We start from the raw sequence: 10,648 nt of genomic DNA on the forward strand, positions 1-10,648 counted from the left end.
CAGGTCTTCCTCGAATCAAACAGAACAGAACAGAACAGAGCAAAACAGAACAGAATAATGATCTCGCAACCGGCAGTCCCAAAACGAGCCCTTATGAATCACACACGTCATTAAGACAATCTGTGTCAGCCGGTGTCAAGGGGCGGGACCAGCTGGTTGTCATGGCGACCATGCAAGACATGACAGCATGCATTGTGGAAAAAAGTAGCTCGCCGTTTTCCTCTGTGCTAACGCGGGAAAAAAAGAATAAGCTGCATTGTTTTTAAAGTCGCAATGTTTATAATGTAACACAAAAGTAGAAGCTTGCAATCCAGATTTTACGGGATTTATTAGACACAACATTAGCCTGACATAAATGTACGCCATCTTGTTGCTACGGGTATCCCCAAAAACCTTGTTAAATGCTGGGCAAAATAATTGAAAGGCAAAAGGTGCGTTTTTATGGAGGACTGATCCCGCCAAATGTAGAAATACATGTATAAATAAGTACGTTAAAATATATGCCATATAAATACACTAACTTTTAAATAAAGCATGTAGTGCCTAAATACAGGACGAAAATGCTATTTATTCCTTTATTTTATGATTTTTTTTTCATGGTTCTTAATGCCCAATAAAATGAAGGTGCAATAAATCTTTGTATTCATTGCCACAAGTGGGCAAGAACCAGTCCAAGTGCGCATGTAGGTCAGCAATGTGAACACCTGACACACTTCCCAGCGGGAAGTTTGCAAGTAAAAAAGAAGGCGTGCAAACGTCTGAACACGTCAGGAAGTCAGGAATATTTAGCCAGTGGCGCCTTACTCGCCCCATGTCGGATCAACAGGGCAGAAGTAGGTAGTTGCAACTATTTACAACTTTCGCGGTACAGTTCGCTGCAGGGGATAGCACACACACACACACACACACACACACATATATACGCCCCAGTAAAAATGCCACCCGTATAACTAAATAGTCGAGAGATAAACCTAAAACTGGGTCACTTTTTATTTTGAATGATTGATAACTTTGTATTATATCAGTGTCTGAAACTCATGTCAAAAAGTTACCGGACCCCAGGGCAGACAAGTTGCCTGCCCAGCCATAAAGTTGCCTGCCCCATTTTTCACAACTTGAAACACAATAAGACGGCTAATCGCAAAAAAAAAAAAAAAAACATTGTTGCAAAGTATTACGGATTGATTATCAGAATATATAACAGAACAACACTTTAAAATTAAGTTTATTATAAATCTACTTGTAACATTCAATGCATGTAAATGACATCGCTGTTTTCCATCTGCCATCAGTATGTACCTGTATTTACTCATCTTCATTCGTGCAATGTTGGCGTTGCATCGTCTGCTACAAGCCACGTGAAGTCCTCTTTCCACGACGGTTTTTATGTACGTTTACAATTTGTAGCGTCATAAATGTTGTTAGCTTCTTTTGAATGTTTCTTCTGGGGTTGAGGTTTTGGCCCAATTCCTAACCACTTCTCCATATTTCTTGTGTTTTCTGTGCGTCTACCTTGGAAAATGGTATACAAATGCACGACCTTATAACGCTAGGGAAAGTCCGGAACCACGGAATTATTCGATGCAGGCTTCTTATCGTCTGAGTGTGCAAATTGCCAAACAAACCAAAATTTCCAAACCGAATGAAGATTTCGAAATCAGAATTAAGCAAGCGTTTGATTTGAAAAAAGAAAAAAAAACAAGCAAGATTTCTATCTACTTTATTTTTTTTGTCATGAAAAAATTGTCGGCCACCCGGGCGGAGACGTTGTGTAAATTGTATGCCCGACGTAAAAAATGCACACCCCGGAGGTCTGGGCAGATGTTATTTCAGACACTGATTATATATTTTTTTCTTTTAGCCTTATTTTTTTTTCAAGGCACATTGTGTAATATTTGACCACTAGATGGTGCTGTATTGAGTCGTGCAAGCGCAAAGAAGTGCTACAACGCAAAAGGAAGAATACAAACTACAGAGACTCAAAGTGACCAGAACGTATGGAGGACCAATCCTGCCGTATGTAGAAATAAATGTTCATATAAATGAATACCTCCAAACATATTCCATATAGATAACTAAATACATAAATAAATCAAGCAATACCTGAATATATAAACAAACGCATTTTAACCATATATTTATGCATTTTGTCATTGATATATTTCAGTACTTTTTGTCAATTATTTGGTTAGCAGAGGGTTCAAGGGGGTTCACTGGGTTTCGGGGTGTCATGTGATCACGGAAAACCAGGATAGGAATGCATTTCCTTCCAGACTCGAGACTCCAGAGCAGGGCCTGGAAGTTGAGTGTGATCCAAGGGGATCCCCTTTCAAAGACCCCCCAACACACACCCTATTGATCCAAACTCCCCCCACCCCCATTAGCTATTCCCCTTCTCAAAAGCCAATCTCTCAAAAGATCACCTCAGGGCCATTATTCTTCTTCGTCTTCTGCACCCTCAGCTTCTTCTACTTTCTTAAAATTTCTACACCTTTTCTTCCCGCTCAACTTTCATCCTTCCTTTCTGCGGGACAGATTTATTGCGGGTGAGGCGTCGTGGTGAATGCCGGGCGGGTTATTCTTATCTGCTCTCATGTGGCGCATGGTCCGGCCAACTTGACACTGAGACCATTCGCTTGAATCGCATAAGTTGCATTTCTTTGATAATCAGCCTCTGTTACTTATATTTATAGGAACCTACAGTACAGTGAATAAAAACATTCTCAAGCTGCCATATCATGCACTTCAATGTCTGTCTGGTTACAAAAACAAAAAACAAAAATATTTTTCACTTAAAGTCAAGTCAAGTTACCTTTATTTGTAAAGCCGTTAATCACAAAATGTCTCAAAGGACTGCACAGGTTTTACAATGACATCATCCCCTGATCTAAAACCAATATGCGGGCAAGGAAATACTGAACCCCTCAACATGAAGAAAATAAGAAACCTTGAGAAGGGGCCTCACAAGTGTTAATCCCACCTTCCAGGGTGACCAGGCTGCAATAGATTTTGCATTGGGTAACACTACACAAAACATAGTGAAGATCAATAATAGTGAAAAAAAAACAACCTGGGTAATATATAAAATTGTCCAAAAAGTCAATGAAAGCGACAACGCCTCGAGCGCGTAAAATCGTCCAAAAAGTCAATTTGGGATTTAGTATTGGAATGCAGCTAAAATTAGGTCTAATATACAGTGGCTTGCGAAACCATTTGGCCCCCTTGAACTTTGTGACCTTTTTCCACATTTAAGACTTCAAACATAAAGATATAAAACTGTAATTTCTTGTGAAGAATCAACAATAAGTGGGACACAATAATGAAGTGGAACACGCTTTATTGGATATTCAATTTTTTTTTAACAGATAAAAAATGAAAAAGTGGATGTGCAAAATTATTCAGCCCCATTGAGTTAATCCTTGGTAGAGCCACCTTTTGCGCCGACTACAGCTGCAAGTCGCTTGGAGTATGTCTCTGACAGTTTTGCACATTGGGAAACTGATATTTTTGCCCATTCATCCTTCCAGAGACTTGATTACACACAGGTGGATTCCATTTATCATCGTTAGTCATTTAGATCAACATTGAATCATTCAGAGATCCTCTCTGAACTTCTGGACAGTGTTTCCTGCACTGAAAGTAAAGGGGCTGAATAATTTTCGCACACCCTCATTTTTGTTTTTAATTTTTTTTTAAGTTTAAAATATGCAATAAAGTGTTTTCCACTTCATGGTTGTGTCCCACTTACTGTTGATTCTTCACAAGAAATTACAGTTTTATATCTTGATGTTTGAAGTCTTGAATGTGGCAAAAGGTCACAAAGTTCAAAGGTGCCAAATAGTTTCACAAGCCACTGTAAATATGATCACCTTCTTCATAGGCTGATGGATAGACATGGATACACAGAAGTGTCACTTGTGCAGGAACAGCAACGACAAGCCATTTATATAATGGTAAATGACTCGACATATTCAAGAATATGGACAAATGTATCAAGATACTGCAAAAAAATATCCAAAAAGCACTATTTTTTGCATGGATTGGGCAACCACGATTGACATGTTCTTCGTGGATATTTGAAAAACAAACTGCCTGTCAAACGCCTCCATATAAATTTCACCTGCCTATACAGTGAAGTATCACATGATAAATTAGGGAAACGCTACATGGCAACAATTTTGTAAGACTTTGTGATTTGTCTTCTCAGTGTGAGTGAACATCAGGGCCAAATGCTGACCCCAATAGCCCCTGCCTGCAGGGTACGCTGTGGTGGCAATAAACCCTGCGATGATGACAGATTTTAAGGGACATTGAAGAATGCGACTGCAGGGCAAAACTGTCACATATACGAAATACGAGATATTTGAAATTGAAGAAACCTATTCCTAAGTCTAACATGACGTATCATAACTTTAAAGAGACAGTGCGTAATGTTTAGTGCCTCCTAGTTTACAACTTCATTAAGTTCACATTGATTTGAATAATGGGCAAAAATACATGGACTATCATACAAATCTTACTTTTTTTTAATATCTATAGGTCAAGAAACGTGTATACCTAGTACCGTAGTCGCCGCCAGGTTTGTCTGAGATCCTGCTGCTACGCTGTGCATTTGGCACTGGTTTTTGTTCGCAATAGACAATGCAATCCCATCTAGTGGTCAAATTTTCCACAATGTACCTTTAAAATGATGTCCAGATAACTGGTGGTGAAAAAAGAGATGGAGACGAATTATCACAAAAATAATCTCGAAAAAATTATGGGGTCAGCCAAGACACCGCCAATGTTGGTTTAGCTCTATAGCTTGGCTTTATATTAATTCAATCTGGCATTGATATAAAACTATTTGACTCTAAAAATACATAGTTTAAGACATGGATGCTACATTAGCCTAGCTAATATCGACCTCACCTCACTTCCTAAGGACTTTTTGGAACCAAACGAGCTGTCTCATGATAGGTGAGCTAAAATGGCATTTAAGTGATCGAATAATAACACGCCATTTTTGGGCTGTAAACATCACGTTTGCAAGCGCTTTGATGCCTTGCTAATATGGTCGATGGTTAACACAGATTACCTTTGCAGTTGGTGCATCAAGGCCCCATTTTCTTGTTTTAGAATCAGTGCTTATTGTTATGGCTTTCAACTGTTTGAGGCAGCTCTAGACCTCCTTAGCATTGCCTTACTGCAGGGGTCTCCAACCCTTTTCAAGCCGAGAGATACTTTATGGTACTGATTAGCGCAAAGGGAACCCAGTTTGATATGGATTAAAATAAAAACAACTTAACATGTTATTACTATGTTGTCACTGTTATTACTATGATTTTACAAGGTTCATTATCCAAAGTAGGGTTAAATAGACTCAGCCAACCACTAAAAACAAATTTATTTTATTAGAAAAATCACTTGACCCTGTATTTATTGGTATTTTCAAAACAGGTCCACGGGCACTTGGGCTGCCCTTAGGTGGCACCCTTGTGCCCTCGGTCACCACGTTGGCGACCCCTGCCATAGTGGCTCATGGGAGATTTGAAAACATCAACCATCGGTTTAGTACCGGTGCTAACACACAGTTACCTCTAATTAGCACTATAATGAATGGAAATCCATCCATGAGATGCCCAGTTCTGACTCAAGGTTTTGTTGAATACTACGTAAAAAATAAGACGGAAAAATACGGGAGGCCTGAGAAAATAAAAGCCCACCCACATTGCAAGGGAGGTTCCAGTACAGCTGTCACTGCAGAATGTCGTAAAGTTGGAACCGTACCAGGATTTTGGTGATTTTAATGAGTGACTTGGCAAAGTTGGTGGGGCTCAATCAATTCTGTCCCTTAGGGTGGCCTTTTAGGAAGTGTCTGTCCTCTCTTTTTCCCGCCCCGCCCTTTTAGTGTTTTCGTTATGCTCGGTCACATAACAAAACAGATCATTTGGATACATGCTTGAGATGCCAGTTCTTTGTCTACTTGACACACAACGGGCTAAATCCCTTTGATTTTGAAAGAAAAAGCCCTGTTCTTGTCGAGAATGTAAGATTGATTTCTCGGGAAGATTTAAGGTCGTGTCTGTAATGTAAAAACATTGTACTGGCTGTCGCCATCTTCTGGATGAAATCATCATTGCAACTCCATTTGCTGCGCGTGCACGTACATGAAATTCTTAGATGCGCTCAAACAAACTCTTCCTTTTTCATCTTTTTTTGAGTTAGCACTTGGACTGTACTTGAAATAGTCCTTTTCTTACTTTCAACATTTTCATCGTGGAATTAAAAAAAAATGCCAGTGAAATCACTCTCCTTCACCACACACCCCATCTCCCCCACCTCCTTTCCTCCAGTGTAATGCACTCCGTGGCCGGAACACAGAGCGTAAAAGTAAGATGAAAGCAGATAAGCAAGGTAAAAAATATATATATGTAAAGGCTCTTTGAACTCAGCTGGGTATACACATACTTAATAGAGAAAATATTTAATTTGAAATTTTAAGGACACCTCAAACTACGCACAACACATTTCAGTGTGTTTTTTTTGTGTAAATCTTTCACTGCAATGCCAATTATTGACATATTTGCCCCATTTCCCCCTAACCAATACATCTTGATTTTGCCTTTATTTTGCCTTTTCAAACAGTGAACACGAACATGTGTGTGCTAAAAACGCAAAAAAAATAACTAAAGTTTCCTGGTTTGCTCTTGAAAGAGTTGTGGTGTTGCTCCTCAGTCTTTTACTGGTTCAACAAGTCCGTTGTGAGAGCGAGCAGTGATGTGCAACCAGGTGGAGATGACCCCCACCTAACCTCTCTGAGCTAAAGACGGTGCTGGCCGTGACCCATTTCACATCAAAAGTAGCGGGTCACCTAACTAGTCATCTCACTAAGGTTTTCCTTATGCCACATGGACGATAATCTTTAACATCTCCCAGCCTTTTGGTCAGGCGGCGGAAGGGATTAGGAATGACATTGTTTCAAGATCTTTCTTTCTCAAGATATAAAGACAAAAATGAGAGAACTTGGTGAAACCATTACAAGAAGTTTAGAGAAATACTTTATGAAATGTATAATGGCTTGATTGGAAAGAATCAAAATAAAACCCTATAGATCTGTAAGATTACAAAAATACCAGTAGTATGTTGTCAGGAGTGACAGATAAGCCTGTTCCTCATGGAATTATAAAAATTAAAATATATTAAGTTATTATATTCGTTCAGTATTCAAGTTCTTTCTCGTTTAACTTCACAATTTGGGGATTTTCTTTATTAAAATTGATAAATGTTAACATTACATGATGAATATTGGACTACTGGTAAGGCACAGTCTGATTTAAAAATAAATGAACCTACATCGTATTCGTATTGATAAGCGGAGCAAAAAGTAACATTTAAAACGTAGCTTGGAAAAAAAAAAGTTTATTGTCTTAACTTTTAAATGAAGTCAATGTGCTGCCCTTTTTGAAAAAGAAGAATCAATAGTCAAGTCATGTCATGTTTATTTGTATAGCCCTTAATCACAAAGAGTCTCAAAGGGCTGCACAGACCAGATTATTGCAAACCACAGACTATTATGACACCATCACCTGATCTAAAACCTACATGAGCGCAAATAATACACAGATACATAGATATGGTCAACATAAAATATAGGTTATCCATATGCTATAGAATAGAGGTGTGTTTTAAGCTTAGATTTAAACATTTTCACTGAGGTTATAGATCGAATCTCAGGGGGAAGAGCATTCCACAGCACCGGGGCCCGAATGGAGAACGCTCTCGAACCTGCGGATCTCTTCTTGGCTCTTTGGATCACTTGTAGACCAGCATTTTCAGAGCGAAGGCTCTGGACCGGAACATAGGGGGAAATTAAATCTGAAAGATATGAAGGAGCAAGTCCTTGCATGATTTTGTATACTACCAACAGAACCTTAAAATCACATCTTAAGCCAACAGAGCCAATGCGGGTTAGCTAAAATCAGGGTAATGTGATCAAACTTTCTTGTCTTAGTTAAAAGCCTCGCTGCAGGATTTTGTACCAGCTGAAGGCCCTTGATTTTGGACTTAAGGAGACCGGAGAGTAGTGCATTACAGTAGTCGAGACGGGAGGTAACAAACACGTGAATTATAATCTCCGACTGAGACAGCATAGGGCGAATTTTAGCAATAGATAGGTTATCCATTAAAGAAAAAAGGACATGCAACAAGAAAAAAAATAAATCCATGACTATCGTTTGCGGCTGAGGTGTCCTCCAAATCAGAATTATTGGTCCCGCTATCGCCCTCTGCCATGAGGCAAGAGAATTGCGTGTCTCACTCTACAGCTGCAGATGTGCAGCACAGCAATACATTATGTACAAATTGTGTTGATAAAGTAAATTTGGTCGAGTTTGGTGGAATTTGATCAAACTGTTACGATATAAATAAATCTGAAATAGAACATTTTAACATGTTTTAAGATAACAATATGTGTGATCCTGCCTCTGGTCTCCAAGCATGGGTAGTGAAATGTCTGTTGAATTTTTTGTTAGTCTTTCGGACCGTTTTCCTACCCGAGCCGAAGAAAAAGCCAATCTATCTCAATCATGTACTTCTAACATAGGATTAGACAAATTCTTGAAACCATATAAGGAAATCATAGTGCTCATATAGCCGTCACAAACACCCTTTAACAATTTCAAGTTTCTGGCTCAGTAGCCTCACATAGCAGCTAACATATGGATTGATCTTGTTTTTCGTCCCACAGGCGGGAACAAACTGAAGCCTCAGCCGTTCAGGCTCAATTGGGCCTGGATATCCTTGGAGAGAGAGTTTTACCTTGTGGATGAGGACGCCAAGTTCCTTGAGGTGACGCTAAAACGTCGAGGATATCTGGGAGAGACGTCATTTGTCAGTAAGTTATACCCCCGAAAAAGATAAACAGCAAAAACCTTCTCACCCATACATGACACACAGAGAAGGAAAACATGGTGAGGAATAGATCAGATCTGAATCACTCCCAAATCCTTCCCACCACAGGCATTGCCACCAAGGACGGCACAGCCGAAAAAGACAAAGATTTCCGTGGGAAATCCCAGAAACAGGTCCAGTTCAATCCGGGTCAGACCACGGCCTCCTGGAAAGTAAAGATCTTCACAGACCAGGAGTTCGAAACGTCAGAAAATTTCCAGATTCAGCTCTCCGACCCAGTGATGGCCGTGCTGGAGTTCCCAGATATCGCAACCGTGGAAATTGAAGACCCAGGAGACGGTAATACAGTAGGAACATGTGAAGAAAACCCGATTGAACTCAAATTAAGGCAAAGCTCTCCTTCTCTAAGATGTTTACTGATTATTCCCTTTTAAATATAACTTGTGAGCCAATACAAAAATTAAAATCAAATAAAATCAGAAATTTTACATTTCAATAGCTAAATATTTAAACAATCACATTTCGGTTCACTAAAGTCTACTAGCTTAACATAAAACGTGAAGGTCCATTGACAAGTTAATGTACCTTAGCATAGAAACATGGCAATACTAAACCTCTAGGCAACAGTTTTTAAATCAACATTTTTTGAAGCTAGCTTATGGGGATTTGAGGGCTAGCCGTTTCATATACACTCGTTAAAATGTATGCCGAAAAACAAAGTTATCATGATCCTTAAAAGAGAAAAACATATAAAAATTATGGTAAACGGTAAATGGTCGGCATTACAAAGCACTTTTCAAGTCACTGAAGACCTGCTTATCTGGGACATTAGGGGTTAAGTGTCTTGCCCAAGGACACTTCGACATTTAACTCGGTGGAGCTCTATAAAATAACTTTAAAAGTACTTTAGACTTAGAAATGTTTGCATCATTATTTAAAAGGACAATAGTTAATTGTTTGTGGCTACTAGCGGTATTAAAAACTATCATTCAGTAAAAAGGCAAAAATACATGAACAATCATTATTATATATATATATATATATATATATATATATATATATATATATATATATATATATATATATATACTGGACTGTCTCAGAAAATTAGAATATTGTGATAAAGTTATTTATTTTCTGTAACGCAATTAAAAAAACAAAAATGTCATACATTCTGGATTCATTACACATCAACTGAACTATTTCAAGCCTTTTATTATTTTAATATTGCTGATTTTGGCTTACAGCTGAAAAAAACTCAAAAATCCTATCTCAAAATATTAGAATATCATGAAAAAGTATACAAGTAGGCTATTCAACTAATCACCTGAATCATCTAATTAACTCGAAACACCTTGCGAGGTTTCCTGAGCCTTAAAAACACTCAGCTTGGTTCAGTAAACTAAATCACAAGTATGGGGAACACTGCTGATCTGACTGCTGTCCAGAGGACCATCATTGATACCCTCCATCAGGAGGGTAAGACACAAAAAGAAATTTCTCAAAGAGCAGGCTGTTCACAGAATGCAGTTTCAAAGCATATCCACAAAAAGTCTGTTGGAAGGGAAAAATGTGGCCGGAAACGCTGCACAACCAAGAGAGATGACCGCAGCCTTAACAAAATTGTGAAGAAGAGCCCCTTCCAGAATTTGGGGGAGCTTCAAAGACAGTGGGCTGAAGCTGGAGTCCAGGTATCAAAAGCCACAGTTCACAGACGTGTCCGGGAAATGGGCTACAATAGCCGTATTCCCATGGT

General features: G+C 38.8%; 1 protein-coding gene across 1 annotated transcript in view; it reads left to right on the forward strand.

Moving 5' to 3' along the window:
- frem3 (Fras1 related extracellular matrix 3) overlaps positions 1 to 10,648 on the forward strand; it is a 42,320-nt gene that overhangs the window by 9,810 nt on the left and 21,862 nt on the right. Inside the window, exons 3-4 of the mRNA XM_088343068.1 lie at positions 8,729 to 8,875; positions 9,001 to 9,231. Coding sequence (XP_088199194.1) covers positions 8,729 to 8,875; positions 9,001 to 9,231 — 378 coding nt within the window. The remainder of the gene's footprint in view (positions 1 to 8,728; positions 8,876 to 9,000; positions 9,232 to 10,648) is intronic.

Source organism: Urocampus carinirostris, chromosome 8, assembly GCF_059441175.1.
Source record: "Urocampus carinirostris isolate Australia breed hairy pipefish chromosome 8, RoL_Ucar_1.0, whole genome shotgun sequence".
NCBI classification, from domain to species: Eukaryota; Metazoa; Chordata; class Actinopteri; order Syngnathiformes; family Syngnathidae; genus Urocampus; species Urocampus carinirostris.